This window comes from Palaemon carinicauda, chromosome 19 (assembly GCF_036898095.1).
Source record: "Palaemon carinicauda isolate YSFRI2023 chromosome 19, ASM3689809v2, whole genome shotgun sequence".
Taxonomy (NCBI): Eukaryota; Metazoa; Arthropoda; class Malacostraca; order Decapoda; family Palaemonidae; genus Palaemon; species Palaemon carinicauda.
In genome coordinates, this window is record NC_090743.1 from 130,045,137 (window position 1) to 130,063,685 (window position 18,549).

Here is an 18,549-nt window from a genome sequence, read left to right on the forward strand (position 1 = left end):
GCAGGATGCTATAAGCCTAGGGGCCCCAACAGGGAAAATAGCCCAGTGAGGAAAGGAAAAAAGGAAAAATAAAATATTTTAAGAATAGCAACAACATTAAAATAAATATTTCCTATATAACTATAAAAACTTTAACAAAACAAGAAAGAGAGAAATTAGATAGAATAGCGTGCCCGAGTGTACCCTCAAGCAAGAGAACACTAACCCAAGACAGTGGAAGACCATGGTACAGAGGCTATGGCACTACCAACACTAGAGAACACTGATTTGATTTTGGAGTATTCTTCTCCTAGAAGAGCTGCTTACCATAGCAATGTAGTATTGTCTGGCCAGTCAAAGAACCCCATAACTCTCTAGTGGTAGTATCTCAAGGGGTGGCTGGTGCCCTGGCCAACCTACTACCTATAATACAGTATCACAGGTTGTGGCATGGAGAAACTAATAGAAAAAAAATTAATACTATATCCTTATAATAGGCTAGTGTATGCGTAAAACATTAGGCTACACTAATCTTAACATCATTCAGATGGGGTCAGTAACACAAGTGACAGTTACTGTATGTAAACACTCCTCAACTGATGTTAAAGCTGAGGCCGAAAAGAATTATACAGTACGATGGCAACCATGATACATACTAAGCTATGTTAGCTGAAAATTATACTTTAAGGAATCAGACTTACAAGAACTTAAATCAAAATGAAAGGGAGTTAAATAAGATCATAAAATTAGGATTGGTAACAAGCTACAAAAACTCAAAACACCTCTGTGCTAGGAGTGGCTTCGTACATCGTAAGAAGCCGATTGCATAAACATGCAAAATTAACACTTAACACAATCCAGAGCGATAATTAAACACCTCTACTACGTTAACTCCATTACAAAGAATAGTGGATAACTAAACATTAGTTTGATTAGTGTTACTTAACATCAGATGAAGACTTATCATTTCCTGGAGCTGAGCATGTAACATAATGACAGCTCAGCAGCAGAAACAAAGATAGTGGCTTGGCTTATGTTACGTGCGTAAGCAGCATTGTCTCCAGATTGCTTTTAATTCTAGCTAATGAAGCATCATTGGTTGCCAGATAATTTTAGCAATAGAGGTGTTATGACATGTTCAATACATGCTGAACTTGTGGGTCTCCCTTCTACACACTTAGCCTGTGCTTTGCACATTGAAACATTGGCGCTAGAGCAGGTGAGAACATATTTCTTTTGTGTTTCAAGTAGTGTTGGATTCCATGTTCTAGCCTTTACATGAAAGTTCTTGGAGATCACAAAATAATTAACACAAAAAATCTTAAAAGTAATTTGTATTTTCCCTATCTATACAAAGTCCAGTTCTTAAGATAGGGATAAGTCTTCAGCAGCACTGGAACAGCCATTGAATTGTTAACAAGGTAGTTTAAAAATGACAGGTGGCACAAGATGGAACCCCCATCCTTCGGAAGTCTGACATGCTAAAAAGTCTGAAACTATTCTCTTGTCGACACAGAGAAGACAATACCGTTATGAGGGACACACTCACCTCCTCTGATTAGAACCTAAGGTGAGAACCATCCCACCCTGAGGCCGATGTCTCATGATAGGTAAGACGCATGCACCAATTCCAAAATGAGAGGGGATCCACACAAAACTAAGGAGCTTCACCTATTTTCTTGCCAAAGCAGAGAAGAGCTACAATCTGAAAGAAAAAATCATAAGGTCCTCTCTTCAGGCCAGCAGGAAGAGAAAATGCATGTGCCATGAATATGAAGTCCATCCCAACCAGAGACCCCAGTCTAACATGTGCAAGACTACTCAAAGCTCCCTTCAAGCGTAAATCATTCCCATGAGGAAGAGAGATCCAAATTTTACCGAGAGGTTTCTTAAGCAGAGTAAGTCCATAATACAGTATGCCAAAATGTCTTCTGGACGGAGAAAAAAGTTCTTTATATCCCCATTGTAGTGCGTTTCTCTCAGGCCACCCTATAATGTCCCACAGAAGGGACCATCCAGGTTAATGAACACATTTCTGCTCCAGGTATCCAATCCCAGGAGGGATCGTTACTTTCTATTGGTTTTTCAGATGTATCAGCTATACCGGGCTCACTATCTAACTGACAAAGTTCCAGGGAAATTGTCACCTGGTGAACTTCAGTGCTCCCTCCAACAGGAAGAAGGTAGCTTCAAGAGCACTGTATACCTTATTCTCACCCGATTTAGGTAGGTAGGTATTAGAGCAACCTACACTGAAGGTGCAGGCCACAGGCTCTTGCATTAAAGCAGCCCGTAATTACCCGACTTATTTTCTAAATAGCAGTGTATACTTTATCCTTACCCGACTTATGATTCTAGTGATTGGCATGTGTTGAACCGCTCACTTTAAACTAGTGTCATAGGATTAGCTAACAAACTTAGGTCACACTCCACTTGACAGGATCCCAAAGGAATCGGTCAGCGAGCCAGTTCTGTTACTCCCTCCAGACAGATGAAAGTGGCTCTCTATGGACAATGATGCTCCTATGTCATGGCAGGACTGAGCTATGGTAGGAACAATGCTCACTCTCACCTGGCTTATCTCACCAAGCCCTATAGTAACGGTCAGCAGGTGATATCGGTCAATCCATCCAGCAATAGAACAACACACTCTTAAGATCGAAATACAGGTAACTTCTTGTGAGAGGCCTCTGCACGACTACTGCAAATTCTTCCTCACGAGAAGTAACCAAAGATGAGAATAGGAGAGAGGAGTTGATGGAGGAGGGATAATAGAGAGCGAACTCGCATCTTCCCCCTAGACAATATTGATACAAGTAAAATGAAAATTTTAAGTCGAAAAGCATTCCTAAGTCTTTCATCCTTTTCTTGACACGAGACCAGAAGATCTTGTCATGACCCTCGGATCACAATAAAAGCAAGGAGTATCAATCTTGTCCAGAAAATACTCTGAAGAGGTCATTCCAAGCAGCTAAAGCTTAACACTCTCATGGACACTGGTAGGCAACTCGTTTAAAAACCTAAGGAACGAAAGAGGATTTTCCATGATGATTCAAGTACAGTACTGTATTACAAGCACTACAAGTCCCTCGAGTCACCAAAAGCATTTAGTTTTCCTCTAAGGAAGATGAGTATGTAGCAACATTTCCCATTGAATGTAATCTAAAAAGTACCAGTCTAGCAGAGGGGAGTACAGTCTCATGGTCGTCCCCACAACGACTTGTGAAGAGCCGACTGGAGAGGATTTGAGAAGATAGCACAAGACTTCCCGAGCAAAATCCCAGGATCATTCCACCGAGTTTGACGAATCGTTTGACTGTGTAAAAGCCCCTTTACATTCCATGTTCGTAATATTTCCGATAGGAGGAGCAAGAACAACAAAATGTATACAGCACACGGAATTTAACGATTTTTAACCTCATAGGAACAAAATTCACTTCCCCCCATGCTTACCTTTCAGTACACTTCTGTTATTACATGCGATAGCACTCAAAAGAAAACAAACTCATAAAAATGTTATTTTCATTAGTAAAATAAATTTTTGAATATACTTACCCGATGATCATGTAGCTGTCAACTCTGTTGCCCGACAGAAATCTACGGTCGGGATACGCCAGCGATCGCTATACAGGTGGGGGTGTACACAACAGCGCCATCTGTGAGTAGGTACTCAAGTACTTCTTGTCAACAAGAACTCAATTTTCTCCTCGGTCCACTGGTTCTCTATGGGGAGGAAGGGCGGGTCCTTAAATTCATGATCATCGGGTAAGTATATTCAAAAATTTATTTTACTAATGAAAATAACATTTTTCAATATTAATCTTACCCGATGATCATGTAGCTGATTCACACCCAGGGTGGTGGGTGGAGACCAGCATACATGTTAACAAAGAAGCTAAGTATCCCGTATCTTATTTTAGCCGTTATTCAAAATAACAAACATAAAATAAATAAGTACCTGGTAAGGAAGTCGACTTGAACCATTACTCTGCCTTTTTAAGTACGTCTTCCTTACTGAGCCTAGCGATCCTCTTAGGATGCTGAGCGACTCCTAGGTGCTGAAGTATGAAGGGCTGTAACCCATACTAAAGGACCTCATCACAACCTCTAATCTAGGCGCTTCTCAAGAAAGAATTTGACCACCCGCCAAATCAACCAGGATGCGGAAGGCTTCTTAGCCTTCCGGACAACCCAGAAATATTTCAAGAGAAAGATTAAAAAGGTTCTGGAATTAGGGAATTGTAGTGGTGGAGCCCCCACCACTACTGCACTCGTTGCTACGAATGGTCCCAGAGTGTAGCAGTTCTCGTAAAGAGACTGGACATTCTTAAGAAAAAAGACGCGAACACTGATTAGCTTTTCCAAAAGGTTGCGTCGAAAATATTTTGCAGAGATCTATTTTATTAAAAGGTCACGGAAGTTGTGACAGCTCTAACTTCGTGTGTCCTTACCTTCAGCCAAGCTTGGTCTTCCTCATTCAGAAGGGAATGAGCTTCTCGTATTAACAGTCTGAAAATAATAGGATAAAGAATTCTCTGACATAGGCAAAGATGAATTCTTAACTGAACACCATAAAGCTTCAGACGGGCCTCGTAAAGGTTTTTAAAATAGAACTTAAGAGCTCTTACAGGACATAATACTCTTTCTAGTTCATTTCCAACCATACGATAAGTTTGGAATAACGAACGATATTGGTCAAGGCCGAGAAAGCAGCTCGTGTTTGGCTAGAAAACCAAGATGTAGAACATGTAGCCGTTTCGGATGAAAATCCGATGTTCTTGCTGAAGGCATGAATCTCACTGACTCTTTTAGCTGTGGTTAAGCATATCAGGAAAAGAGTCTTAAAGGTGAGATCTTTCAGGGAGGCTGATTGAAGTGGTTCGAACCTGTCTAACATAAGGAATCTTAGAACCACGTCTAAATTCCAGCCAGGTGTAACCAAACGACGCTCCTTCGTGGTCTCAAAAGACTTAAGGAGGTCCTGTAGATCTTTATTGTTGGAAAGATCTAAGCCTCTGTGACGGAAGACTGATGCCAACATGCTTCTGTAACCCTTGAAAGTGGGAGCTGAAAGAGATCGCTCTTTCCTCAGAAATAAGAGGAAGTCAGCTATTGAGTTACAGAGGTACTGGTCGAGGATACGGATACTGACTTGCACCAGTTTAGGAAGATTTCCCACTTCGATTGGTAGACTCTAAGGGTGGATGTTCTCCTTGCTCTAACAATCGCTCTGGTTGCCTCCTTCGAAAAACCTCTAGTTCTCGAGAGTCTTTCGATACTCTGAAGGCAGTGAGACGAAGAGCGTGGAGGCCTTGGAGTACCTTCTTACGCGTGGCAGACGTAGCAGGTCCACCCTTAGGGGAAGAGTTCTGGGAACGTCTACTAGCCATCGAAGTACCTCGGTAAGTTATCTCTCGCGGGCCAGAGGGAAGCAACTAGTGTCAACTTTGTCCCATCGTGAGAGGCGAACTTCTGCAGTACCTTGTTGACAATCTAGAACGGAGGGAATGCATATAGATCTAGATGAGACTAATCTAGTAGAAAGGCATCTAAAAGAACCACTGCTGGGTCCGGGATAGGTGAGCAAAGTATTGAGAGCCTCTTGGACATCGAGGTTGCGAAGAGATCTATGGTTGGCTGGCCCCAGGTGACCCAAAGTCTCTTGCATACATCTCTGTGGAGGATCCAATATGTTGGAATATTTGTCCCTTCCTACTGAGACAAACTGCTAAGACATTCAAGTTGCCTTGGAAGAAATTTGTTACTAGTGAAAAGTCTAGACCTGTTGAACATGAGAGGAGGTCACTAGCGAACTCGCACCATGGCAGAGAGTAGGTCCCTCCTTGCTAGGAGATGAACATCAAAGCAGGGAGTTGTCCGTGTTGACCTCCATTACTTTGTCTTGAAGGAGAGACCTGAAGCTTTTCCAGGTCAGACGTACTGCCAGAAGCTTCTTGCATTTAAAATGCATTGTCCTTTGACTCGAGTTCCATAATCCCGAGCATTCCCTACCGCCTAAGGTCGCACCCCAGCCTACGTCCGATGCGTCTGAGAAGAGAACGTGGTTGGGAGTCTGAACAGTCAGGGGAAGACCCTATAAAAGGTTGATAAAGTCCTTTCCTCAGGTTAGACCAGACTTATCTTCCGGAAACCGGGATCGAGACCGCTTCTAGCGTCTTGTCCTTTTCCAGTGAAGAGCTAGATGAAACCGAAGAGGACGGAGGTGTAGTCTTCCAAGTGACACCAATTGAACCACGGATGACAGTGTCCTAACCAGACTCATCCACAGCCTGACAGGGCCGTATTCCTTCTTCAGCATCTTCTGGATGGATAGCAGGGCTGGGGATTGATCTTCTTGTTCAGCCATGTCCTCATCAGAGGGTTCCTCATCCGAAACTGATGAGGAAACGGCAACGGAGTGGGCAACGTCTGACTCGCTGAATCCGGTCGCACTGGTGAATGCGTGACGGAGCCGGACACAAGATCATGGTACTGCTGCACAGTCTGTGAACTGTCAACCATGGGGATGCGAGGAAGTACAGCGACAACCCGAAACTGTCTAGACTGTCTGGGTAGTACAGACAACCCCTTATCGGGTTGCTGAGGTTGCCGCACTGCGTCACAACAAGTCACCTCTGCTGGTTGTTGAACGTCTTCCCAGTGACACACTGAACGTCCACAACCACCTCCGAGAGTAGCTTAACGTCAACGTGCGACTGGCAACCCACACTGGGTCGCACCGGTGGAGGAACCATCTCAACTGGCGGACGTGAGTAGGATACCTCAGCGTCAACAGGGCGTACAAACAACCGATAGGAAGGTCGTTGGCAAGAAGGTTCTTCTCCGTAAAAAATCCTCTATCAAGGACTAAGCTTGGACTGCATGTCTTGCAACAAAGCCCAAGGACTATGGGAGCAGGTGTGGCAACAGACGGGGTTAGCGACTGAAGCGGAACCATTTACCCTCCCTGGAAGCATGTTATGCTTAAATTAAAGTCCATAGGAGGCTAAGCAGCTTAAGGCTCCTCTCCAAATGACAGAGTCCTCAAGGGAATATCAGAAGGAGGGAGAACAGCACTTTCTCATCTACAGGAACCATATCCGAGAAAAGCTAGGTTCTCTCAGTGAGGGTTTCACTGGTACAAAAGCAGCAGACCAGAAGGCAACGTTATGAAACTGCTTGACAGTCTGTGAACTGTCAAAAACTGAACTGTCAACCACAACAGGAGCGTGAGGACATACAGCACTGGTGTATAAGTAGCAGACCAGAAGGCAACGTCAAGTAACTGTTTGACAGTCTGTGAGTTGGCAACAACCAAAGTTGTGTGGGGAAGCCTCAACTCCTGACTGACTAGTTTGCTGCGGGCGAGTGGCGGTAACCACAGTGTGTTGCGGAGGCTGACACACCGTGTCAAAACACGGCAGCTTGTGGTAGCTCACGCACGGCAACGGAGTGCTCAGTGTGTGGGAGTCATCATACATCTGGCAGGGTTGACTGTGCATGGGTGGAGGAGCTCTCACAACAAGAGTGTGAGAGCAGGAAGCCATGCCGGGCGCACAACCGTGGGAGGTGTAGGCCCACGGGTGCATCGTCAACCTTCTCCGCAGTCGGAGTGTGGGAGCTGGCAACAACAAAGCTGAGTGTTGGTGCGTGGGAGGGACTGCCGTGGGTTGCGGAGCATGCCGTATGGGATGCGGAGCATGCCGCATGGGTTGCGGAGCATGCCGCATTGTGCGGTAGCTCACGCATGTCAATGGAGGGTGCAGCATGAACATGCGTCTGGCAGGGACGACTGCGCATCGGAGGTGGAGCTCTCACAGGTGGAGAGCAGGCAGCCGCAGCATCTGCTGAGCGCACAACCGTGGAAGGTTGTAGATTAACAGGTGCATTGTCAACCTTCCAGCACGATACTCCTGCATGAAGGAGCAAGCTGAGACTGTATAGTCTGCAGCATGGACCACTAGGGTCTATGAAAGACAACAACAAACGGAGCTACTGTCCGTTGTGACTGAGGGTCTAAAACAGCTGGTGCGGCAACAGACGGAGTTACTGCCTGTTGCGGTACCACCTTGCCTCTCTTGGGAGGTGTGCAGTCGTCGGATGACTGGAGCGAGTCCGAACTGACCCAGTGGCTACACCTAGGCCGTTGGACTTGCGCGGAAGGGACCGACTTGCACTTAAAAGCTGCAAGATTTGGTCCATGGTTTCTGCGAGAAACCTCTTCCGCAGACGAGGAATAAATGGGCTCTCTCGTCTTTGTGTGGGTGGGGTGATCACGTCGGCAACGTGTGTAGATACACCCGAAACCACGGAGGGAAACGTTTGTTCGTCGATCAAGACCTGTGGAACCCATAAGTCCTTCGACATTACTTCTCCCCTGGGCTTGGGAGCTTGTAAGAGGTATCGGACTAGGTGAACAACTGGCACGAACAAACGAACCCTCGAACGCAACACTGTAACACTTTGCGCATATCACTTTATCACTTTTGATTTTCTGTTTGCACTTATTTCACTGAACTCGAAACTTTAAGTGATTTGTACCTGAAAAACGCAATCCTATCCTTCATTAAAAGGTAGTAATTGCGAAAACAGTTTTACAATGTAACAGAAAAACATAATGAAAGATAAAGAATTCAGTGGCTGGAAAAGAGACTAAACACTAGATCAAATAAACTACGTTTAAAATCTCTCACCGCAAAAAGCCTGGGAACAAGAATAAAACTCTAGAAACGTTTTACCTTCTTCCCCTATAGCGACTAGGGAGAAGAGTAAAAAACGAGAACAACGTTACCCGCTTGAACGAAACGTTTATCCTCCTCTCTCTCCCTCCGTCTCTATCTCTCTCTCTCTCTCTCTTGACTTAGAACCTGAGAGATGAGCCCAATTATATATCGTTAAAACATATTATTTGTTAAAGGAAAAAACTGAAAGGTTTCCCAAATAAAAAGTTCCTTTATTAGAATTAAAACCATTTAAGCTAAGAAAGAATGAACGAAACGCTAGAATCGGTTTACTCTTACTGCAACGTGAAACCGTGAAATACTCTCTCTCTATCGTAACGATAGAGCGCATGTTGAACGTTTTGAACGTCAACAACTGCGGAGACTAAACTAAACGTTAGTTCATCTTTGAAAACAGTACGAGACTATCCAAGAAATTCTTTCAAAAACATTAAAATTAAAATAGCATAAATTCTTAACAGGAAATACGATATGACGGGCTCAATGTTAATTAACTTCAGTTCCAAGTAAGGACCGCCTACTATTAGGAAAGGTCGCATATAAACAAACATAAAAATTAATTCTTATAAGTTTATAATAAATGGAAAGTTAATCGAAGAGGCCTATAAATGGCGGAGAGATAGAAAATAAATCTATAACTTTGTTAAGCAAAATTACCAAAAACCTAAACACACTTCCGTCTAAGGGAAGGGTCGGTCATAAAAAGTGAAAGAGAGTCTATACTCTCTTCGACACCAACACTTCCGTCTAAGGGAAGGGTCGGCCATTTAAAAGTGAAAGAGAGTCCATACTCTCTTCGTCACCATAATTAAATCTATCCAAAACGAGTTCAAGTTTTGAAATGAAGATAAAACCCCTGCATAGCGAAAGCTCAAAACTGGAATAGTGTACTTCACCAAAAAGTTGTGAAAACAAATCCAGTTAGGGACGGCGTATTAGTAGGTCTTGCCGGTGGCACGACAGAGGAAAAATTGAGTTATTGTTGACAAGAAGTACTTGAGTACCTACTCACAGATGGCGCTGTTGTGTACACCCCCACCTGTATAGCGATCGCTGGCGTATCCCGACCGTAGATTTCTGTCGGGCAACAGAGTTGACAGCTACATGATTATCGGGTAAAATTAATATTGAAAAATTGAAAGTAAGACAATATCCAACAATTGAAAGAGCAGCACAACAATACATACTGTATATACTTATTGCAGTCAGACAAAAGTGGCTACAAAATTCTGTAACAGGTAAGTTGGCGGGGCTTTCAACTAGTCATACCTCTCATTCATTAATTGCCTAGTTAACGATTCAATGGTCACTCCAGCACCATTAAAGGCATATCCCTATTTTAAAGAATGGAAGATCTGCATATGTTTAGGAATAATTAATGTATACAAAACCGGTTCCTAAAGCACTCGGGTCAACATGAATCATATGATGCTGTACAATATACGAAGAAATAAAAATTCCTAAAATTTAAACCCTTAGGCCGGGAGCACACTAGCGACTCTGTGGCGCCACAAAGCCACAGCATCGTGTGGCGGGGATGTGGTCTCCCATAGGTTTCCATTGTTTCAAGTTTTGCCGCGCAAACTAGCGACTGTGGCAAGCGACAGTGGCTCTCTGTCGCTCATCCCCGCCACAGACGTGGCGTGGCTTTGTGGCGCCACAGAGTCACTAGTGTGGTCCCGGCCTTAACACAGCTAATTCCAAAGTTATGAGGTACGAATAATGATAAAATCCTAAAGTCACAAAAACAGCATCAAAAGCAACAGCAAACCTACCTGTAGAATTCCTCATGACTCTGTTGGTTAACTAAAATCACTTCAGCTGAGGTGATACACCCACTACACGCAAGGCAATCATTCAGTGTTATCTTGGCTTTTTCATATTTTGGCTGTGGAAAGATTAAATAAATGTGTGATGAGTAAGCAAAAGTAATTCACATAAAGAGTATTTTATGTAGTTGGGGTATGGTAAGTTAATTCTAAATAAAAAAAAACATTCTAAAGAAAAATTGCCAAATTTTCTTATCAGCCTCCTGTGTTCACATATGTATTTTATGTATAAATGACAACGATAGGAAAGCCTCGTGAAGGAAATTGTAATAAGACACCGCTGTACTTTACATTTCTCAAGTATAAACATTTAAAATTCCTATCATAACAAATAACAATAAAAATATTGAAAGGGGAATTAAAATCCTCATAGAATTAGTAAAGTATGACCATCTCATCATCAGATTCAGTTATATGCAGTTGACCATTTGGTATCACTTTAGAAAATTACACTATGTACAGATATTCACTGATCAGCTGCAAAAATAAAGTAAAAGAAAAACAAAAAATCAACTTCCAGAGACTAAAGATTATTGTCCATTCTCCCAGAGCCAAAGCCTCCCACTGTGAGACATTTGGTTTTAAAGGCAAAAACAATAATCATTTAAAATTCTTACTGAAATGAAAAAAAAAAAAAATGGGGAATAGATTTGAATATATGCAATGAGATCCTTCCATAATATATCCAAAGAAATTTTTTAAAAATTACACAATTTTACTAAAGAAAATAATAGAGTATGATTAAATAATATATGTTATATAAATTGTTACATTATTATTATCCTTTAGAATAGAATCACAGTTTTTAATACCATAATTTTTTTTAAAATTTTATTTTTCCTCACTATGTAACCCTGAGTCATTTATATATGTTATATAAATAGCTACATTATTATTATCCTTTAGAATAGAATCACAGAGTTTTTAAAACCACAATTTTTTAAATAATCCTAACTATGTAACCCTGAGTCCTTTAATAGGAGCATAACTTCAGTGACGCTCGAACATTCAAGGCAATTGGAGTTACTGGTGGATGGAGGGTTAACCTAACTTAACCCCACCCACCCAACTTTTAACCTTAAGACTTACGACTTGGGGTTGCTGAGGCAGAAAGTGTAACTTAAAAGACAGGTTTGTATAGAAAAGATAAAGTTACTTATAGATTTTGAGATTTGTTCTTACACAAATACACACCATTTGTAATGTTAATATTACTAAATTGAGTAAATGAGTTTCTTGTGTTAGTTTTAGCCCTGCTGACTACTGACCAATTTCCATAACTTCCCTTTCATCTAAAGTTTTTGAAAATCTTTTGACAAAAGTTCTATATAGGTAGCTGCAGGTGAAGCATGGGTACTACGGGCCGACCAAGGGAAAGGCCCGTAGAGTTGGCTGTAATACTCTACGAACGAACGAACGATGCATGGGTAACCTCCTGGCCCCACGACTTTCTATATTTCTGAAATTACAAATCACCAAAACTTCGTTAAGACTCGAACAAGGTCTTCAAAATTCCTTTTTATTAGTCAAGATCATAATAGCTGTAACCAAAGAAAAAAGCATGGGAATTACCCGTAATGGAAAATCAGTTCGTGCACATCCTGCTGGGAATAGGTAAATACCATTATCCTTCAATTCTAACCACAGAGTGACTACTTTAGAGATTACATATATTTTACACTTTACCATTAAAATAAATAATAAGAGATTCAGTTTTATGCAAACTTTCATAGTAAAAAAATAAAACAAGGAAATATTGTTAAAACATTCAGCAATACTGGGTAATTAATATTTCTTACATATGTATTATCATAGTAAAATGGTGTCCACTCTATAGCCACCAGGGTTTTCTTTAGACCCAATGTCGTCAACAGTCTGTTGAGAAATTGTTAAATCAGGCAGAACGGAAGAAAGGCGTCTAAGTCACGACTGACCAAGTGGTGTTTTTAGGCATCCCTTACTACTACACGAGTTTGGAACTGGAGAGCAGAATACTAGCAGTTTCTAGTTCAAACATGTGAAAAATAAATTGATAGTGAGCTCCAAATAGCAAGGAGTCTCTGTCACACAAGGATGTAAGAATCCCTCCAACCCTACAACCTCTCCATTCACTGCTGGCCATGACACCTCTGCAACAAGCGATGAAACAGGATCCTATCCTGAAGCAGGCAAAGACTTACTAAAAGGCATCCCATCATATCACTCCTCCGCAAGGTAGTACAGCCAAAGAGGAGGGCTCAGCCATGGAAGACTTCTGGGTCTATGCAGCAGCTCACACCTCTAGAAGCTCCTATGCAGATGGGGCACTCTCCGTTACCTATGGATGTCTATAACTTACAGAGGTCCAGGTTCTTGCGAGGGTCATCATACGTCAGCACATCAATGGGAGTGCTTTGAGTCAGAGAAGCAGGAGAGCATTACTTCATCTATTGCCTCCTTCAAAACACTCCCTGAAGCCAAAATGTGGTTTCTCTAATGAATTCCTTTGGATACCAGCCCGGAAGAACCTAAAAGACACACAGCATGGTTTGAAAATGAAGATGAGGAGCTATAAAGTTTCTTTGGCATCAGCTTGAGTGTTGCCAAGTCAGAAGCCAACAAATCCTACTTAGTCTTCTTCTTTTTCGAGAACTCCACTCACTGAAGAGGAGGCCATGTCCTACACTCATCACAAGGGGAAGACTGCGGACAGCCATTACCCCGCAGATCAACACAGTTAGAGATCCACCTATGGCTTGATCCTGTATTGGCCGCAGTTATGGCTGGTTTTGCTAGGGCAAGGCCGCATGTCTGCCCATGCAGTCACCATCAAGCATAAATACGCTGAAGAGAGAAGAAAAAAAACCATTAATCAGCCAAAAATTCAAGTTGCAGAAAGGTACTTCAGTACAAAACTATGATGGCTAAAGTCAAAGTAAGGATTGCTCCACCTAGCACGTGGGTGGGTTCTAACCTCCACCTGCCACCAACTATGCATACCTTGTTAAAAATACTTAACGACCACTCCAGTTCGTATTTGTGTGGAAGCAAATACACAGTAGGTCAATGTACAGTACTGTATTGTAATATCTCAAGAAACTACGAACAACAATAAAAAGTACCGGGATTTAAAAATAAGAATGAAATAATAATGAACATTAAATAGGTTCCCATAAAGCCTTACCGTTGAATGTATCGTATCATCTTCTATCTGGATAACACCTCTGCCAGTCTTTGACTCGACTTTTACTGGTTTGACACATTCCTGAAAAATGTAAATAATGCTATGCAGTAATATGATTACTAAAGACAAGAGCTATTATCAAAGTTGATGGTATACAGAAGACATATCACTATAGTTTTGGGAAAATTCCTGTGACTTAACTTGAATTGTATATTACTTCTTGATATTTTAAGAACTTTAGAAGAAAATTTAGAGTATAATGGAATACAGTACTGTAGTTTCAAATCTTTATTTGAGCAGTCAAAGTGAGATCTCTAAAGTGTCAAAAATACTGTGTGAGAGAGAGAGAGAGAGAGAGAGAGAGAGAGAGAGAGAGAGAGAGAGAGAGAGAGAGAGAGATATATATATATATATATATATATATATATATATATATATATATATACAGTATATATATATATATATATATATATATATACATATATATATATATATATATATATATATATATATATATATATATATATATATATATATATATATACATATATATATATATATATTATATATATATATATATACATATATACATATATACATATATATATATATATATATATATATATATATATAGATAGATAGAGGATATTCTAACAACATTAAAAGGACTAAAAGGAGTTAACATTTGTGTGACGCATCTGAATTCAAAGTAAAAAAAAATTGGTGCAAGGGGAACAAAAGATTAGTCACCCCTAGCCATACGGCTAAAATGTGAAGTGCAACGTGTAAAGCCAGCTACAACAAGGGAGCAAGATGTTAAATTGCGAGCAAAGCAAGACGCAGCGGAACAAAGACCAACTGAACTATGATATTAATCAGATAATTGTAGAAGGGCAAAATACTCACCAAAATCCCTAATTTCTGACTGTAAACCCCCATTATTGTTATTCTTTAGGGGTCTTGTATCTGTAAGAATACTCCTTAGCAACAAAAATAAAGGCTAAATTCACTCAAAAAACATTGTATAAGAAAGGAAAAATAGATCTTCATGTCCAAAAACTGGTGTTGGTTGAAACTGTAATGTTATCATAATTGGATCTATGATTCACTACAATTTACTACAAGTTAGGTAATGTATGGTTAGGTTAGGCTGGTAGAGTCAATGGAGGGAACAAAAGCCTTGGGTCAAGTATAATGCAATACCCTCAGTTACGTTAATATGTGTCAATTTAGCTTATTAGTTCATAAGAATCCAATTCCCAATTAGGGTTACCACTGTTGGTATATTTCAGGAGTGAGGGATTGAAGAATTAAACTCTTCCAATGGTAATAATTAACTCATAAAATCATAAATAACACTATCAGAAAAGCTATATTTCATATTTGTACTAAATTACCCTAAAGTTAGAAATGAAATTGTTTCTCATTAACAACTATTTATTATTAACCCTTTTACCCCCAAAGGACGTACTGGTACGTTTCACAAAACTCATCCCTTTACCCCAATGGACGTACTGGTACGTCCTTACACAAAACTGCTATTTACAATTTTTTTTTGTATGTTTTTGATAATTTTTTGAGAAATTTCAGGCATTTTCCAAGAGAATGAGACCAACCTGACCTCTCTATGATAAAAATATGTTATTTTCATTAGTAAAATAAATTTTTGAATATACTTACCCGATAATCATGTAGCTGTCAACTCTGTTGCCGACAGAAATCTACGGTCGGGATACGCCAGCGATCGCTATACAGGTGGGGGTGAACACCACAGCGCCATCTGTGGTCAGGTACTCCAGTACTTCTTGTCAACACCACCTCAATTTTTTCCTCAGTCCACTGGTTCTCTATGGGGAGGAAGGGTGGGTCAATTAAATCATGATTATCGGGTAAGTATATTCAAAAATTTATTTTACTAATGAAAATAACATTTTTCAATATTAATCTTACCCGATAATCATGTAGCTGATTCACACCCAGGGTGGTGGGTGGAGACCAGCATACATGTTAACAAAGAAGCTAAGTATCCCGTATTTTATTTTATTAGTTATTCAAAAATAACATAAAATAAATAAGTACCTGGTAAGGAAGACGACTTGAACCATTACTCTGCCTTTATTAAGTACGTCTTCCTTACTGAGCGTAGCGGTCCTCTTAGGATGCTGAACGACTCTTAGGTGCTGAAGTATAAAGGGCTGCAACCCATACTAAAGGACCTCATCACAACCTTTAACCTCGGCGCTTCTCAAGAAAGAATTGACCACCTGCCAAATCAACAAGGATGTGGAAGGCTTCTTAGCCGACCGTACAACCCATAAAAAGTATTCAAGAGAAAGGTTAAAAAGGTTATGGGATTATGGGAATGTAGTGGCTGAGCCCCCGCCTACTACTGCATTCGTTGCTACGAATGGTCCCAGGGTGTAGCAGTTCTCGTAAAGAGACTGAACATCTTTGAGATAGAATGATGCGAACACTGACTTGCTTCTCCAATAGGTTGCATCCATAACACTCTGCAGAGAACGGTTCTGTTTGAGGGCCTCTGAAGTAGCCACAGCTCTCACTTCATGTGTCCTTACCTTCAGCAAAGCAAGGTCTTCTTCCTTCAGATGAGAATGTGCTTCCCTAATCAGGAGCCTGAATAGGTAAGAAACTGAGTTCTTAGACCTTGGAAGAGAAGGCTTCTTGATAGCACACCATAAGGCTTCTGATTGTCCTCGTAAAGGTTATGACCTTTTTAGATAGTACCTAAGAGCTCTAACTGGGCAAAGTACTCTCTCCAGTTCGTCCCCCACCAAGTTGGACAGGCTTGGGATCTCGAACGACTTAGGCCAAGGACGTGAAGGAAGCTCGTTTTAGCAAAAAACCGAGCTGCAAGGAACATGTAGCCGTTTCAGATGTGAAAACTATGTTCCTGCTGAAGGCGTGGATCTCACTTACTCTTTTAGCTGTTGTCAAGCACACGAGGAAAAGAGTTTTCAATGTGAGGTCCTTAAAAGAGGCTGATTGGAGAGGTTCAAATCTTGATGACATAAGGAACCTTAGGACCACGTCTAGATTCCAGCCTGGAGTGGACAACCGACGTTCCTTTGAGGTCTTAAAAGACCTAAGGAGGTCCTGTAGATCTTTGTTGGTGGAAAGATCCAAGCCTCTGTGGCGGAAAACCGCTGCCAACATACTTCTGTAACCCTTAATCGTAGGAGCTGAAAGGGATCTTACGTTCCTTAGATGTAACAGGAAGTCAGCAATCTGGGTTACAGTGGTACTGGATGAGGAAACTGCATTGGCCTTGTACCAGCTTCGGAAGACTTCCCCTTTAGACTGATAGACTCTGAGAGTGGATGTCCTCCTTGCTCTGGCAATCGCTCTGGCTGCCTCCTTCGAAAAGCCCCTAGCTCTTGAGAGTCTTTCGAAAGACTGAAGGCAGTCAGACGAAGAGCGTGGAGGTTTGGATGTACCTTCTTTACGTGAGGTAGACGTAGAAGGTCCACTCCTAGAGGAAGAGTCCTGGGAATGTCGACCAGCCATTGCAGTACCTCTATGAACCATTCTCTCGCGGGCCAGAGCGGAGCCAACCAACGTCAGCCGTGTCCCTTTGCGAGAGGCGAACTTCTGAAGTACCCTGTTGACAATCTTGAACGGCGGGAATGCATACAGGTCGAGATGGGACCAATCCAGCAGAAAAGCATCCACGTGAACTGCTGCTGGGTCTGGAATCGGAGAACAATACAACGGGAGCCTCTAGGTTATCGAGGTAGCGAACAGATCTATGGTTGGCTGACCCCACAGGGCCCAAAGTCTGCTGCAAACATTCTTGTGAAGGGTCCACTCTGTGGGGATGACCTGACCCTTCCGGCTAAGGCGATCTGCCATGACATTCATATCGCCCTGAATGAACCTCGTTACCAGCGTGAGCTTTCGATCTTTTAACCAGATGAGGAGGTCCCTTGCGATCTAGAACAACTTCCACGAATGAGTCCCTCCCTGCTTGGAGATGTAAGCCAAGGCTGTGGTGTTGTCAGAGTCCACCTCCACCACCTTGTTAAGCTGGAGGGACTTGAAGTTTATCAAGGCCAGATGAACCGCCAACAGCTCCTTGCAAAAGATGTGAAGTGTCCTTAGCTCCTGATTCCATGTTCCCGAGCATTCCTGTCCGTCCAAAGTCGCACCCCAGCCCGTGTCTGATGCGTCAGAGAAGAGACGGCGGTCGGGTTTCTGAACAGCCAAAGGTAGACTTCCTTGAGAAGAAAGCTGTTCTTTCACCACGTGAGAGTAGACCTCCTCTCTTCGGAAACAGGAACTGAGATCGTCTCTAGCGTCATGTCCTTTATCCAGTGAGCCGCTAGATGATACTGAAGGGGGGGGAGGTGGGGTCTCCCTAACTCGATGAACAGGGCCAGCGATGAAAGTGTCCCTGTTAGACTCATCCACTACCTGACTGAGCATCGGTACCTTCTCAGCATGCTCTGGATGCAAACTAGGGCTTAGTAGATCTTTGGGGCCGACGGAAAAGCCCGAAAAGCTCAACTCTGAAGATCCATACCCAGGTAGACAATGGTCTGGGATGGGACGAGCTGGGACTCCTCAAAATTGACCAGGAGGCCCAGTTCCTTGGTCAGATCCATAGTCCATCTGAGAATCTCCAGACAGCGACGACTTGTGGGAGCTCTTAAAAGCTAGTCGTCTGACGGAGCCGGACACAAGATCATGGTACTGCTGCACAGTCTGTGAACTGTCAACCATGGGGAAGCGAGGAAGTACAGTGACAACCCGAAGCTGTCTAGACTGTCTGGGTCGTACAGACAACTCCTTATCGGGTTGCTGAGGTTGCCGCACTGCG

At 42.1% G+C, this 18,549-nt stretch overlaps 1 protein-coding gene across 1 annotated transcript in view; it reads right to left on the bottom strand.

Moving 5' to 3' along the window:
- LOC137658876 (cytosolic iron-sulfur assembly component 3-like) overlaps positions 1-18,549 on the bottom strand; it is a 97,825-nt gene that overhangs the window by 71,145 nt on the left and 8,131 nt on the right. The window contains exons 2-3 of the mRNA XM_068394001.1: positions 13,713-13,793; positions 10,496-10,608 (exon numbers count right to left, since the gene is read on the bottom strand). Coding sequence (XP_068250102.1) covers positions 10,496-10,608; positions 13,713-13,793 — 194 coding nt within the window. The remainder of the gene's footprint in view (positions 1-10,495; positions 10,609-13,712; positions 13,794-18,549) is intronic.